General features: G+C 45.2%; 1 protein-coding gene across 1 annotated transcript in view; it reads left to right on the plus strand.

Annotated features, from left to right (window-relative positions):
* SEC23A (SEC23 homolog A, COPII coat complex component) overlaps positions 1–17,391 on the plus strand; it is a 1,400,163-nt gene that overhangs the window by 1,220,898 nt on the left and 161,874 nt on the right. Inside the window, exon 17 of the mRNA XM_044074240.1 lies at positions 13,829–13,915. Within this exon, the coding sequence (XP_043930175.1) occupies positions 13,829–13,915 (87 nt within the window). The remainder of the gene's footprint in view (positions 1–13,828; positions 13,916–17,391) is intronic.

A 17,391-nucleotide genomic window follows, 5' to 3' on the forward strand; every position in this document is an offset into this window, starting at 1 on the left:
TGGTGGCTCCAATCCCCAGACCTCCAGAAGGGGCACCCCTTTTCTATGTCCCCTCCCCTAATCACGGTGACTACGGATGCCTCTCGCCTCGGGTGGGGGGCATTGTGCGGTCAGGACAGTCCAAGGCACGTGGAACAGCATGGAGACCTCTCTGCATATAAATGTCCTAGAGATGAGGGTGGTACTTTTGACGTTGCAAGCACTACAGACCCTTCTTCCCATAGGAACGATTGCAATCCAGACGGACAACATGGCAGTAGTCTGGTACATCAACAAACAGGGAGGAACCAGGTCTTATCCCCTTTGTCGAGAGGCCATGAGAGTGTGGGAATGGGCGATTTCCACCAACCGCTTTCTCATAGTGATGCACATTTTGGGATGGTCCAACATTTTAGCAGACAAGTTGAGTTGCACCATCCTCTCCCCGTACGAGTGGTCTCTGAACCCAAAAGTAGTGAAGCAGATATTCTCCACTTGGGGTCAACCTTGTTGCGATCTTTTCGCCTCTCCTTCAAATGCGAAATGCAACGACTACTTTGTTCTAATTCCCCCACCCGGGGAATCCCCACAAGATGCTCTGGTGCATACTTGGCCCCCCGGTCTCCTTTATGCTTATCCTCCTCTTCCGCTGATGTTGAAGTTTCTTCAGAAAGCCAGTCAGTTGCAGAACAAGATAATCCTCATTGTCTTATTCTGGCCTCGCCAGGCTTGGTTCCTGTATCTTTGGTCTCACCTAGTGAATCCTCCCTGGATTCTGGATCCCATTCCGGATCTCATAACCCATCCATTGGATCTTCCGACCCCGAATCTAGACAAGCTCAAGCTCACGGCTTGGTTGATCCAGTTCCACTGTTAGCTAGGACTCCCGGTATCTCTTCCCAGGTCAAAGCTATTCCGGTGGCAGCACATAAGCCATCCACCGGAAAGGTCTATGACAGCAAATGGAAACGTTTTTCTATTTGGGTGGAGCACAGAGATCTAGATCCTTTCACAGCTCCGTTGCCTGCGGTGTTAGATTTCCTATCAGGACTCTAAGATCAGGGCGCCAGCTCCTCTACAGTCAAGGTTCAGTTGGCGGCTATCTCTCACTATCACGTAGGAAGCGTCCTTGGACCGTTGATCTCCTCCAAGTTATGCAAGGCCTTTCTGAAGGGTACCTTCTTACTCAGACCCCCGGTGAGGGAAGCAGTCCCTCCTTGGGACTTAACTTTGGTATTGCAGGCACTTACAGCCCCTCCCTTTGAACCTGCAGCCTCAGTAGATCTAAAATTCTTATCATGGAAAACTGCCTTTCTTGTAGCTATCACCTCAGCCTGAAGGTTTTCCAAAATTCAAGCCCTTTGTGCAAAACCACATTATTTGTCCTTCCACAAAGACAGAGTCTGCCTCAGGAAAAATCCCTCCTTTCTTCCAAAAATTGCATCCGAATCGAATATTAATCAGTCCATTAACCTACCAGTTTTTTTCCCAACTACCAAAACAAAGGGGAACATAAGTTACAGCTGTTGGACCTGTACAGACAACTGCACTTTTATTTACACAGAACAGCTGGTCATAGGCAATCAGATCAGCTGTTCATTTCCTTTGCCAAATTTAACTTAGGAAAGGCTGTTTCCAAAGTCACACTGTCCAGATGGATTTCTCAGTGTATTCTGTTGGCATATGAAAGTACTGGTCGGCCCGCACCTCTGGGAGTTCATGCCCACTCTACCTGGTCTGTCTCTACCTCGGCGGCCTTTCGTTCTAGACTCTCGTTGGATGATATCTGCTCAGCAGCAACATGGGCTTTGTCTCATACCTTCATTAATCACTACAAGCTGGATATTGTCTCCAGAGGGAGAGCATCCTTTGGCTCAGCAGCAACATGGGCTTTGTCTCATACCTTCGTTAATCACTACAAGCTGGATATTGTCTCCAGAGGGAGAGCATCCTTTGGCTCTGCAGTGCTCCAGAACATCCTTCCTTGTGGACCGTCCAAGATTTAGGTAGCTGGGGACTCTGTCCCATAGGTTGATGCACAAATGAAGTTAACTACTTCAGATTAAGAAGTTATGTACTTACCATAACGTTCCATCTGAGTAGGTAAACTTCATTTGTCAGCAACCGACCCCCCTCCCCCGTCCCCCTTACCTTCGGATGTTCGAGATGTTACCTTCCTTATGGCAAGGGTATGTAGCTAGTTTTGCGGGTGATTTTTGTATGCTTATCTAGCTGTGGACAAACTCGATCTGAGGTCAGGTAGGGTTGGCAGGGGATTATGGGTAGGGGGAGGAGCTTGGAGCTCAGATCTCTGCTGTTGGAAACTGCTGGCTCGGATCCGATATGGATCCGAAGACCCATAGGTTGCTGACAAATGAAGTTTACCTACTCAGATGGAACGTTATGGTGAGTACATAACTTCTTATCATCAGAGAGGAACCCACCCACCCACTTTAATTTTAACATGGAATGCAAATGTTTCCATTGTCCTGCTCATAAACTCCCAGCTTACTCTGTCAAATACTTTCCCTGCATCAAGACCTACTAACAACAGTGGTAATTTCTGACATTCTGCTTCCCTCTGGATCATCATTATTCTGTTAATGTTGTCAGATGTTTGCCTCCCCTCTGCAAAACCACATTGATTCATATCTATCAATTTTGGCATCATCTTTGCCATTCTTTTAGCCATTGTAGACATAAACACTTCATAATCATGGTTTAGGACTGAAATAGACCTGGATGAAGTTAGATCTCATGGGTCTTTACCCTGTTTAGGTAATACAACCACCCCTGCTTTCTTCCAAGATGTTGGTGCTTCTCCTGCTCTTAAAATACTGTTAAACAAAACCTTTCGGATCTTTATCAGTTATTCCCCCCTAACTTCCAACCCAGAGTTATGAGTTAACTGGCTCTGTCTTCTGAGTTTCTGTTTTCACACTGGGAGAGCTGAAGTTAAGCTGTTACTCAGTGTGCAGCCATCTTGGAAGTCCAGCAAGCAGTGGGCTTTGAGGCATATCTGCCACACCTCCATGTATGCCTCAGCTGTGAGTCCTGCCCTTCTTCAGTGCAGCACCTTATCATGAGTCCCCAGCTTCCACCAGGGATCTGTGATGGTGCATTCAAGACTGTGTCCTTACCCCAGAATGGACACGTATATCCTCACTGCCATCAAACACCTTGAGCTGCTAATCGATCACAGGAGGTCCTCTGTGTCGTAGTAATGGTTGTATCATTTTACACCAATGGTGCAGGCTTAACTTCCCCTTCCAAGTACGTTCTCATGCTCAGAGCACTATTATGTTTGTAATAGTGGAACCCAGCACTATTATGTTTGTAACAGTGGAATTCACAGAGGTGATATATTACTATTAGGTGTAACAGCAACAAGGGACTTAAATTAGATTTTCATCTGTTTGAAAGACCTGAAAAGGTTGGTGACTGTGTTTAACTGATTAATCTGGTCCATTTACACCACTTATTTCTGAGGTACCATAGGAACAAAGACTTTAAGGAGGATAAGGAATTCTAGAAATATGGTAAATACATTATAGGGCCATTATACATGGTTTGGTAGTCGGCAGTAGATATGAATGTTGGTTTCGATATTAAGTTAGAAATGTCCTTGTTATCAGAAGATTAGCCATTTTTGGCCTTGCCTTTGCTGAGGAACAGATTGGTAGGAAAATGGATTACAGTGCTGATTTGGCATATGGACTGAGAGGTTGCTGGTTAGGCCTACAACAAGGCATTCAGTTTAATATTAGGAAGTGTACATTGAAGATTGTTGAAAGGGTGTCAACCCATTATAAATTGAGTGGAAGAGAATAGGGTATTAAGCCCTCTGTGGTGTAAAGTGGAGGATCTGAAATGAAGAGAGACTAGATTGTAAGACTTGTCAAAAAAATGGTTGGGAGTTCTGTGACTATGATGCTGATAGTCTGTGTAAAGAGAAAGTGCATGCTTTATAAAGTTGTGGACGTAAAAGTGTTTATACTTGTATATAGTGTAGGTATTTAGGAGTTTTCATGGATTGAAATGTTTATCCAGCAATGAAACACACTAATCATAGGTGACTCTATAGTCAGGCACACTGATGTCCCACTCACCAGGCTAAACAAGGAGAAGGTTACTGTCAGCTGCCTGTCGGGTGCCAGGATCCCGCCACATAACCCACGCACTCAGGTCACTCCACAACAAGTACAAATATGACTTTGTCATTATCCATGTTGGTGTGAATGAACTGAGATGTACCTCCCTGGACTATATGAAGAGAGACATGGAAGAGCTCTCCGATCTTGTAGCCCAGGAAGGTATGACCCTAGCCTTGAATACAATTCTGCCATCACCCAGAATGATATCGCAGTACAAGGACAAAATGATTGACTTCAACAATTGGCTAAGCTTCTGGTGTCATTCTAAGGGGATCCAGTATCTTGTCTGCTTGGGATGACATTGTCAACAGACCACGATGCTTTGCCACAGATGGCCTGCACCTGTTGTCCCTGGGATTCCGGATACTGGCTAAGGCTCTTGCCGCCGCTGTAGTGCCTTTTTCAGGCAAGGTTCAAATGACAAATTCACCACCATATCAGGAACAGGCAAGCAAAAACTGAGGGTAATGCTACAAGTCTAAATCTCAAAATGCACTCACTCGAGGCACTCCTTAAAATAGAGAACATCGATATCTGTGCAGTGACTGAGACCTGGTTTAAGGCTCCAGAGAGCACCCCTACACTACCAGGTTATAACTCATCCCACATTTCGGCCATGTAACCTGGACCGAAACACCAAAGGCGGAGGTGTGTCCATATTCATTAAGGATATCTACACCTCCAGGCTAGTTGCTCAGCATAATGCATCCGAGGTTATCCAAGTGCAACTAACTCTGGGCAAAAAGATCCCCCACCATGCCCCAGGATTCCCACTCCTCTTTTCTTGATGTACTGGAAAATATTAGGGTTCAACCAAATACCCTAATAAGGGGCAACTTCAACCACCCCACCATTAACTGGGAAAACTACTTGTGTACCAACTCCTTAGCTCAACGCTTTCTAGAATTCATAAACTCCAATGCCCTGGATCAACTTATCCACACCCCCACCAGGGGCAACAGTATCCTAGACCTAGTCATTACCAACATGAGTGACCGGTGTTCCACACCTGAAGTCAACTCCTCACTGGTCCGATCCGACCATAAGCTAATCACCCTTGATATCCACATCCCGCTGCCACCCGCCCATTAAGGAAACCATGGTAAAAAATTACTCCAAAGCCAACTTCATGCTTCTTAAGACAGAAGTGGTGAATTTTATGACACCCTATGCAGATGGACAATACAGTTACAATTGCTTACTCCTACACAAATGCACTCTATAAGTACTTACATGAGTGCATGGATCGTGCTATCCCAAACAGATCCAAGACGCTATCCTCCAAAAAAAGGAAGCCAATCTGGTGGTCTCCTGCCATAAACAAACTGTACAACAGAAGGAAGAAACTGTTGCAAAAGAGGGTAAAATCCCATGAGTGGAGGAGCTCCCTGGTCAGCCTCAGTAAGAAGCTGAGATCCCTTATAAGCTCCACCAAAAATAGCTACAAAAACCTAATCGCCACTAATTCTAAGGACAGCCACAAAGCATCTCGATGGCAGCACCCAGATCTGCTCTGAGTTACAGCACAACGGCACGAAAAGTACAGAACCAACTGATATTGCCAACATCCTAGCAGATAGGTTCAATGCTAACTTTACCCCACCCCCCCCACCCCCCTAAAGGGCCCATATCTATACAGGAAGAATGCAGAGTCCCTGTAATCACAACTACGCAGGTAAAAGCTGCACTCTCTAAAGCCAAAAACACAGCATCCATGGACCCGGACAACATCCCAGGCTGCGTTTTACACGAACTTCAGAATGAACTGGCTCCCCCCACTTAAGCACCATGTTCAGTAATAGCCTCGCATCAGGTTTTGTGCCCACTGAATGGCACACAACAACAGATGTTATGTGATCGTATCTCGCCTACATTCTGACTGATGGGTTCGGAGCCGATCCCTCGGCTCCGACTCAGCACGCTTATGCCAAAGAGCGAAGTCTCTTATTGGCTGAGCTTACTATATCCCAGGATGCACCACTACCAGTCCCCCAGATCTCATTTGCCGCTAACTAGCGAAGACGTGGTCTCGAGCTGGCTGAGCTGAGTAGTATTTAACTTACGTTTTTCTGTCAGAAATTTGCTGTTCTTATCATAAAAAGCTGTTTTAACGGCTACTCTGTATTTTTGTGTGTGATTGGAGTTTTTTTTAGTGAAAAACTTGTAGTGTGATTGGGCGTTGGTTCTGATTTCAGGCCTCCTTCATCTGTAGGGCCTTTCCCGGTCAGTCAACCCCTCTCAAACCCTTGGGGTTTTAAGATCCCCTTGAGTTAATTGTTGTTAGCCGGATTGTTACCTAATCGGCAGTTGTAAACTGATTTTTGTAGTGTCAGTTAAGGCATTATAGTGTTGCTTTTGCTGTCAGAGATTTTTCTGCATTATTGTTATAATGTCTCAGAATCCTAGGCCTTCGGGCTTTAAAAAATGCACCAAATGTAATTTTAAAATGTCAATCACAGATGACCACTCTCTCTGTGTTTATTGTTTGGGTGCAAAACATTTACATGAGTCATGCAGTGTGTGTCACGCTTTTTCCTCGAGGGTCCTCCAGGAGAGGAAAAATAAACTCATTCTTAAAGGCTTAATAAAACCCTCCTTCGAAGAAGCTTTAGCATCCTCTCCTTCTCCCGCTAAAAAGAAAAGGGCGTCGGCTCCGACCAGTCCGTCTGATCCGACCGCCAAAAGACATAGGCAGGCTTCTCCTTCGGCTCCAAGGACTTCGGAGCCGAGGGCGGAATGGTCTGCCTCGATGCCACCAGTCTCGACTCCTCTGGCTTCGGAGCCGATGGACTGGTCTCGGAGCCGACAAAGGTTGCCCGCTCAGACACTTCCTCCTCGGCGCCGAGCCCATCCTCGGCACCGATGGAAACTAGTGTGGTATTCCTTCGGCGCCGATAGTCATCGAGTCGCCTCGAGCCGGTCCCCTAGCCCTTTGGGGCCGTTGGAGAGGCCATCTCGAACCCGTTCAGTATCCTCTAGGTCATCGAGGATGTCGGATTCGGATATAGACAGGGTGCTCCAAAGACTGTTCCAGTCCCCAGTCTTTCAAAAATTTGTTACGGCTCCGACCCAGTTGGCTTCGGAGCCGATGGCCCATGCCCATGTCATTGCTATTCCTCCTCCGACTGCTTCGGCTCCGTCGGAGCAGGTGCTGTTGGAGCCGGTGGAGATCTTAGGGTCGGCTCCGACCCTTACTCCAACCCCGGCCTTCGGGTCCGAGTTTGGTACACGGACTTCTTCGGCTGGACCTGGGGGGGATGTTTCGGGACCTATGCTATCGGTTCCGAGCCTCCCTCTTGGTGCTTCGGCTGCGGGACTTCCGTCTGCTATCATGGCTCTGGAGACCAGACACTCCCAGGATTCTGGGGGTCCGGCTTTCAGAGCTATGAGGAGTGCCTTGGCCAAGTCTTCTTCGGCCATCTCTCCGGCTTTACCGGCACCTTCCCTGGGTGTGGAGACTGGGTCTTTGGCAGTTCCCCTGTCTGTAGGCAGCGGAGCCCCTGGGCCTGAGGTTACCCCCATTGGGGGTTCCCCTCCTCCTGAGGGTTCTTCAGAGTTGTCTTCAGAGGAACCCCCAAGGAAGAGATCGTGCAAGAGGAAGCACGTGGACTCCCCCGAGTCTATTACATCTGACACTGATCTTGATGATGCGGAGGGGTCCCCGAAGTCGTCCTCGGATGATGTCTCATTTGCAGACATCTTAGAGATCCTCAAACAACGAGGCGGCTGGATATCCAAACCCCCCTCTGCTGATGAGTCAGTGCTCCTCAAGGCCTTTGGGGCTCTGCCTTCCGCCTCCTGGGTGTCTCCGCCCTTCAACGAGCTCCTGGATTTAGTTTGTCGAAGGGCGTGGGAACATCCAGATACCGTGGAACCAGTCCCTTCTCGTCCTAACAAATTTTTGTCTGCCCCACCTGAGAAGGAGTTCCTGACTAAAGGCGTGGCTGTAGATGCCATGGTGGTGGCATCTGCTACACAACAGGACGTGGCAGAGGCTTCAACGTCCGTCCATCCTCCTAATAAGGAGTCTAGGAGCATGGACCGGTACGGGAAGCGCACCCTGACTTCAGCGGCCTTTACGTTAAGGTCCCTGAATTATTTGGCACATTTTACAAGGCTTCAGAGGGATCTGGTCAAGGAGCTGTCAGATTCCCTCTCGGGTAACCTACCTGAGCAGCTAGCCCAGTCGGTTAGCTCTCAGTTGGCTATCCTTGCGTCAATTTCTAACTCGTCCATGAGGCTTATTTCATATGCGGCCGAAGGGGCGGGTAGAGCGGCAGGCACAGGCGTGGCTCTACGGAGACAAGCCTGGCTCCGTTTGTGTCAGCTTGCGGAGGCCTTCAAGTCTTCCTTCGCCGACGCTCCCTTTGATGGGTCCTCTTTGTTTGGACCTAAGGTTAAAGACACCCTTACCCGCTGTGAGCAAGAGGGAAAAACTTTATCTGCCGTAGGTGCCCGTTATTCCACTCCCTTTCGGCCTTATCCCAAGGCTAAAGGAGGAGGGAAGATGTGGTTCCATAAATCACGTAAGTTTTTTCCTCAACAGCAGGAAGATTCCCCTTCCAGAGGCAGAGGACGGGGAAATTTTTCTGGGAGACGCCGTCCCAGAGGCGGCAGAGGGCCCCGCAATTCTGGAGACCGCGAGTCCTTTCGTGGCTCTCCAGCCTCCCACACCTCATGAGGGATTGCCCGGCTGTGCTGCTCCGGAGCCAGTCGGGTGCCGTTTTGCCAAGCACCTAGAAGCCTGGGAGTCAATCACTCAGGACAGATGGGTGCTTCGGATCATTGCCGGAGGTTACACCATCCCATTCACATGCTCACCCCCACCGTCCAAAAAAATCCCGGACCCACCACCCAGTCAAAGGGAAATTGCAGCCGCAGAAGCTTTAAAGCTGCTAGAAAAAGGAGTCATCCAACCGGTCCCCACAGACCAGATCGGATCCGGAAATTACTCAGGTTCTTTTAGTGCCAAAAGACAGGCGACCTGAGACGAATATTGGATCTCAGCAGATTAAACCAAGCCGTCACGAAAACCAAATTCGAATGGTCACGTTACAATCCATTCTCCCATTGTTGGAGAAGGATGTTTGGATGTGCTCCATAGACCTCAAGGACGCCTATTATCACATACCGATACATCAGGCGTCCAGGAGGTATCTGTGCTTCAGCCTGGGAGACAGTCATTTCCAATTTTGTGCACTGCCCTTTGGTCTCACCACAGCCCCCAGGGTGTTCACCAAGTGTTTGGCAGTAGTGACTGCTCACCTGAGGAGTCTTGGATTCCAAGTGTTTCCCTATCTGGACGACTGGCTCCTGACTGCCATCACCAGGCATCTACTAATGGACAACCTCAAAGCCACCATCTCCCTGGGTGCTACCCTGGGAATTACATTCAATTGGTCAAAGTCTGTCTTGCTGCCCTCTCAGTGCATAAGGTTCATAGGAGCAGAGATAGACTCAAAATTGATGCGTGTTTTTCTTCCTACCGAAAGGATCCAAACTTTACAAGGCCAAGTTCAAGCCCTGATTTCAAGATCCAAAGCCCCAGCCAGGATGGTCCTACAAGTTTTAGGTTCGATGTCTGCCACAGTTCTTCTAGTTCCTCTGGCAAGATTGCACATGAGGATTCTTCAGTGGCTATTGTCAACTCAATGGTCCTTTCAGGACCTTCCCCTCAATCATCCCATTATGATTACAGAAACATGCAAACGGGACCTTCGCTGGTGGCTTCAGACATCCAATCTAAATCAAGGAAGCCCTTTGTTATTCCTCTCCAGTGGTCACCCTGACGACAGATGCCTCCCAGATAGGGTGGGGGGGGCATTGTCTGGGCAGGTTAGTTCAGGGCTCCTGGCTTCCAGACGAAACCCTTCTCCACATCAATGTATTGGAGATGAGGGCTGTACTTCTGTCCCTACAGGCCTTACACAAGTTTCTCCCTCAGAGCATAATCACCATCCACACAGACAACATGTCGGTGGTCTGGTATCTAAACAAACAAGGAGGGACCAGATCTTACCCCCTTTGCAGAGAGGCCATGAGGGTGTGGGAATGGGCTGTAGCTACCAGCCGTTTCTTGGTAGCGACCCACATTCCGGGGAAATCAAATATATTGGCAGACAGATTAAGCAGAACAATTCTCTCTCCTCACGAGTGGTCCCTAAACGAAACAGTAGCAGCTCAGGTTTTCAGGAGATGGGGACGCCGTGCTGCGACCTATTTGCAACACCACTAAACACAAGTGCAAAGGTTCTTCTCCTTGACTCCACATCAAGGGAAGCAGCTATGGATGCTCTAGCACAACCTTGGCCAACAGGGCTACTTTATGCCTTTCCTCCGATTCCACTTCTCTCCAAAGTCATTCAAAAGCTTCTCAGTTGGGGTCCACAATGATACTGATTGCTCCATACTGGCCTCGTCAGGTATGGTTTCCCTACCTGAAGAAACATGCGGTGGGCGATCCTTGGACTTTAGATCTAACTCCGGATCTGCTAATTCATCAGTCGGACGACAGCATCAGTCCCTACACTCCTTGAAGTTGACAGCTTGGCTCCTCCACTTCCGACTTTAGTCAGAAGTCACACATTAGACCCGGAAGTTATTCACATTTTATCTTCAGCCCACAAACCCACCACTAAGAAATTGTACCTCAGTAAGTGGAAGAGGTTTGCTATCTGGGCTCAACTCAGGGGCTTAGACCCTATCACTGCTCCAATCCCGGAAGTTTTGAAATTCTTAACATCCCTGTTTAATCAAGGATCTTCTGTCTCTACTATTAAAGTCCAACTGGCGGCTATCTCTAAATTCCACGAATCCATGGATCCTCCATTGATGAGCAGCAGACTATGCAAAACTTTCATTAAGGGTGCGGACCTGTTAAGACCCCCAGTTTTTCATCCCGCGTCTCCGTGGGATCTTGATTTGGTGCTTCGTGTATTAACATCTTCCCCTTTCGAACCGGCTGCTACATGTGAGTTAAAATATCTGTCTTGGAAAACTGCCTTCTTAGTTGCAATTACTTCTGCAAGAAGAGTTTCAGAGCTTCAAGCCCTGTCTATTAAACCACCGTACTTGATTTTCCACAAGGATAGAGTATCACTTAGGCCTAATCCATCCTTTGTCCCAAAGGTCTGTTCTAATCTCTGTCTCCAACAATCTCTAGAGCTACCAGTTTTCTTCCCAAAATTCTCCAATGAAGCAGAATACACTCTCCATAAATTGGATGTTCACAGGCAATTGCGCTTCTATTTAGACAGGACTCAGCAATTTCGTAAGTCAGACCAGTTGTTTGTGTCCTTCTCAGACAATAAATTGGGTAAAACCATCACAAAAGCTACTATCTCCAAATGGATTAGAGATTGTATAACTCAGGCTTATTCTTCTTGAATAAGCAACTTACAACATCTATCAAAGCTCACTCTACCAGAGCTATGGCGACTTCTATAGCTTTTCATTCCAAGCTCGCTATATCGGAGATTTGTGCTGCGGCTACTTGGTCCAATCCGCACACTTTCATTTCCCACTATAAATTGGATGTGGCATCTAAAGGGCGAGCATCATTTGGTTCCACGGTACTCAGGAGTGTTTTCCAGTGAGCCACCCAGGATTCAGGTGCTAGGGACGCTGTCCCATCAGTCAGAATGTAGGCGAGATAGGATCACATAACATCTTTTAGTTATGTACTCACCATAACTTCAGATGTTTGGGATCCATCTCGCCTACATTCCTAATACCCACCCTCCTTCCCCCTGCCTTGGAGATCAGAAGAGATTGAACGGTTTGAGTTCTACTGTTTTTATCTTGTTTCATCTGACGATGTTATATAAGCAGAGCGTGCATGTGTGCATGTATGCGGACAAACTAGATCTGGGGGACTGGTAGTGGTGCATCCTGGGATATAGTAAGCTCAGCCAATAAGAGACTTCGCTCTTTGCCATAAGCGTGCCAAGTCGGAGCCGAGGGATCAGCTCCGAACCCATCAGTCAGAATGTAGGCGAGGTGGATCCCAAACATCTGAAGTTATGGTGAGTACATAACTAAAAGTTATCCCACTCTACAAAGGGGGAGCCACCACTGATCCTGGGAACTATCGCCCTATTAGCCTGATCTGCAAGGCCATGAAACGTATCATCATGGAACTCATAAACAAAAACATTGGTAACCTCCAAACTCTGGATCCCACCCAGTTCGGGTTTGTGAAAGGCAGATCATGTCTTCTGAACCTGATCGACTTCTTTGAGGCAGTCACCAAAGCCGTAGATGAGGGTAAGGTGGTTCACACAGCCTATCTTGACCTCGCCAAGGCTTTCGACACCATCTCCCATTCTGGAATTATAGCTAAACTCACTAAACTAGGTATAAATCCCTACGTCACAAGATGGGTTGCCAACTGGCTCACTGACAGAACCCACACTTTAAAAGTTGCAGACTCCAAATCTGACCTCAAAACAGTGACACGTGGAGTACCTCAGGGTTCAGTCTGGGACCTCTCCTGTTTGGTGTATACTTCTCTGAAGTACAGGCTAACACAGAAGGCCTCTGGCTAACGAAGTTTGCAGATGACTGCAAACTAGGAGCCATAGTTAAGTCCCCAAATGATGTGGACATCCTACAGAAGAGCCTTGCTGAGACAGATGCCTGGTGTCAGAGTCATGGCCTCAAGCTCAATGCCAAAAAGTGCAGTGTCATCCCCTTTGGTAAAAACTCTGTACCTATGAACTACCACATAGGCAGCAATCTACTTAACACCAAATGTGTGACAAGAGACCTTGGGACCCAGGGGGACAGTAGTCTCTCCTTTGATAGTCACATCGCCACAGTAGTCAGGAAGTCCTTCTATGTGGTACACCTCATCATAAAAGGGTTCTCATCCAGGAAAAAGGAGGTCATTGTTCCCCTCTACTCAATACTCATTAGACCCATAGTACAATGCCCCTTTTGGAATGTACCTCACAAGATGTCTGCAGGAGCTGGGAAGGCCACAGAAGTACCTCACAAAGAGGATTACTGGCCTCAAACAAATGCCCTACATTGACCATCTCAAAAAACTCCAGCTTTACTCCCTAGCATATCGCCTACTCTGAGGGGATCTCTGCCTAAAATATAAAGCTATGTCAAACCCAAAGCTGTTGGACATGCTGCACCTAAAGAAATAACGATCCCTCCGAGCTACATGCTCTTGGGACCTAAACCTTGTCACCACAATAAACAGGACATGCTGGAGGGATAGATTCCTGTCCCAGAGACTTCTCATACTCTGGAACAGGCTACCCATCTATGTCAAGCAAAGTTCTTCATTAGCACTCTTCAAGAAAAATCTTGATGAATGGATGGGAAATAGTAAATGCACCCCGGGGATCACTTCTATGCATCTGCTCGACAGTGGCACAGGAAAATAACTTTCTTGGGTGGAGTAAGCCAGGGAACCTTGTTGGCTAGGCTTACGTAGGCCCTTGAGCCGAGAGCCTAGTACCTACCTATGAACCTATGTCCTTTTTTTCTACAAGCAAAATTGTAGGTGACAGGCAGAGTTCCACATTTTGTACACTGTACAACGCACAGTTTATTAATATCAGAAGCTTGTGTGTTTGCTTTCCATTGGAAGTGTTTGATCATGCTTTAAAAAGTATACTTTTTAGTGTATTTTTGCTGTGGTATAAGGAAGATGATGTTTTTTTTTCTTTTTCTTTTACCAGCCTGTTCTTCTGGACAGCAGCAGCATTCTTCCTGATCGCATTCTGCTTATGGACACATTCTTTCAAATTCTGATTTATCATGGAGAGGTAAGTTGTAGCTTCAAGTTCTCATTGGTTGCAGTTTTGTCTTTTGTGTAAGGCCAGGGGAAAAAAGTACTCTAGTTGGCCTTGAATTTGTCATAGTACATGCTGTCCTGCTGTCGAAGATGCATTTTTATAGACTACCTTTAGCATTTGATATCTTCTGGAGGGGCAGGATTCTTGCACCTGTAGTCTATGATGGACTGGTGTGCTTTGTTTGCAGAACCATTTTTCTCGTCGGTAATCAAATACACATAAATAAAATGAATGTTGAAAATGAAGCAGTTGTCTGACATTGCTTGACAAAAATGCATTCTAGTCATTTGGTAAACTGCAGCAGAAATTGGCACTTCTGATATGTCCTTCAACCCCTGTTTTACACAGCACCACCCTGCTGGAATCATAACACTGGGTTGCTGCTCCATCTGCTTTTGGTTGAAGCTACTGGCCCAGAGGCCAAGTAGACAGTGTTATATCGGCCAGAAGTTTATAGCCATATTCATGGATGTAAACTCATCCAACCACATTCTCTTACTGTTGTGGAGATGGAAGAAAGGGACATCTCAGCAAATGCTCAGTATACACAACCAAAAAAGTTCTTATTTTCTGAGATTTACTAGCTGTGCATTCCTTTTTTTTTTTTTTTTTTGTAAAACTGTTGTGTAAGCCAGGCAGAAAAAAAGTTTGTATCATTTCTCAGTGCTGTAGTTTGTAGATGCTCTCATGTTACATTTCCATTGACTTAAACAGTTTCATAACTAGCATAAACAAAACTCTGAATAAGAAGAGTCTAATGTTAAGTAGTAAAACTGTTCACTGCTTTTAAACGTCTGAATGAAACACACATTTTTACCCTGTGCTTAGGCAGAAAATTCTAAATAACAAGAGACTGATCTTATACTTGAAAGTATTTTACTACTTTTATGTGCATGAATGAAACATGCAGCATGGTCTAACAATATATTTAGGGCCTATATTTGAGTTATCTGATCTCTCTGCATCATAGCTTAATAAGGTGATTAAATGTTATTTTTTGGACATTTGTAGATTGTGTATTAAGCAGTATTGCATAAGCTTTTGTTGCCTTCGCTGTCCTTACTCTGTTTCTTTTCTCTCTTTCTATATCCAGCTACAGTGTGGCATTCCTTATCCCCAAGCAGTAAGCACTCCTAAGGAACTAGATATTTGCTGCTGTTATAGCACTCCTTTCTTTTTTCCAAGAAGAGCAAAAGCTTGACTACCGCATTTTTATTTTTTGATGCTGTGCAAACCACATGAATGGTGCACTTAAAATTTCAGCACTGATTGCTAATACAACCAAGTTATAATTATATGTTTATATAATAAACAGCCTCATGTCAGATGGTCAGTACTTACTTTTAACTTTCAGTAACCTGTCATTGTTAAGCATATAACTCAATATATTACAAACAACTCTTTTGCCTAGTCTCAATTTCAGTTTCTTCTTAGACGAAAACATTTAACTATGCACAAAATAATTTGAAAACAAGAATCAACTATTGAGCATTTTGTTTTATTTTCACTATATTACAAATCTTAACAATTAGACCAGTGACGTCATGCCTTGTATTACTACTTTGTTAAATAGTTGTACTTTGTAGGTACTTTGTACTACTGTGTCAGTTTCCTCTTCAAGCTCATTTTTTGTTACAGAATCACTTATAGCCCATTTTTTTTTACTTTGGAATTTTGTTTTTGATCCCTAGTAGTTCTCAGCTCCACATTTTTAATCTCTTTAATCATTTTTTTTTACTGTTCTTATTCTTTGTTTTTACATTTTCTAGTTTATTTTATTTACTATTTGGTAACTGGTTAGGAGGATAGATCCAGAGGCCCTTTTCAGTTTTGACCCAAAAGCAGGCAAAGGTTTCAGACCTTACAGCCTTGATACAGAGAGCCTTAACCCACTAAGCTACCTGATTAGCTAGTTATCGCTTTCTTAACCACTACCAGCACCAATGTTTACAGTGCATGTGATTTTACTCCATATCAGCAGAAAACATCTCTATGTTGTATCTTTCGGCTTTTCCCGGTTAGGGGTCGCCACAGCGGAACTCCGGTCCGCTAATGATTGGCAGTAGATTTTTACGTGCCGAATTGCCAGCTCTGATGCACAGCCTTCAACGAAGGTACGCCCATTCACGCATGACTCCACACAGAAGACGCTTTAGCTGAGAATCGAACAGGACAAGGTCTTACTGTGAGGCGACAATGCTACCGCAGCACGACCAACACAGCTGGTAGCAGAAAACATCTCTATACTGTGGTTAAATTCTCTTCCAAGTATAACATTTAATGTATTGTTCAGTTCATTTTTGTACTGAAGCAGTTGTGTACATTCCTAAAATATATGATTGCAAGATCCTCTGTGTGAACCACCACATCTCCAACGTATGCCTTTTGTCTGTGGGAATCTTTTTTAAAGTCTTTCAGGGATGCATACAAAACTTCTAAAGTTTTTTTAATTTAGTTGCATATCTTAGGATAAGACATTTCCCTCAGCTGACCTTCTGTAATGTCTTTGTTCACTCCATGGTATTTTTGCTGATATTGCCTTGTATGCAGGGCGTGGTCTGCCTTTTCTATTATGCCCTTATTTGTAAAAATCTACCGTTTGTGGTTTAACAAGCTTTACTATTCAGCTTTTGCATATTGTCCTTCAAATGTAACATTAGCCCTGCATATACAGGTTGATCTGAATTTGATAGCCGAAACATTTGTCCAGCTTCATCCTATTTTATCACCTCATGTTCTTTTATCATCTGCTTTCAAAATATTTTTTGTTTTTTTCTTTTCCAGATGCTTATTACATGTGTGTCTGTCTTTCTTGTTACTATATGTAGTATAATCTGTTGGTGTCATTTTATTTTTACAAGGTCTAACTTCTTTAAAATAAAAGCTTGCTTATTATTTTCATCTGTATAATGCTTTTTATATTTCATTTCTAAATCTACCCAAATGCCCATTTGTGATCCTGTCATTTCCTCAGCAGGCACCATGCCTATCATATGCTTCTATTTGGTCATATATTCTGAGTCCTGAATCAATTATGTATTAATCTACGCTGTGTGACCTTATAATATGCATTTGAATTTTGAAGTCCTAAACTACCCTGTTCCTTTGCCAGTATTAATTTTTCCCGTTGTACTTTTTCTCTTTTGTTATCCCCCAAAACTCTGTAATTTTCTTTCTCATATTCTTCCAGATCTAGTCTCTCTGTTTATGCCTGACTAGGACCAAAAACATCTATGCATCTTATTGTCAGTGTCCATAAATAGCAGTTTCCGTAGTCAGATACTGCTTATAATCTTTTGAGATGTCCTTTTGTTCATATGTTGCAATATTCATAACATTAGGGAGTCCACCACCAACTGACTCGAACGTCTGTCCAGTATACAACAGCCTAAAGCTACTGTGAGATATGTGTGATGTTGCACATAAAACTAGTCCGACATCGGTTA

This window comes from Protopterus annectens, chromosome 6.part0, assembly GCF_019279795.1.
Source record: "Protopterus annectens isolate FY-2018-M chromosome 6.part0, PAN1.0, whole genome shotgun sequence".
Classification (NCBI taxonomy): Eukaryota; Metazoa; Chordata; order Ceratodontiformes; family Protopteridae; genus Protopterus; species Protopterus annectens.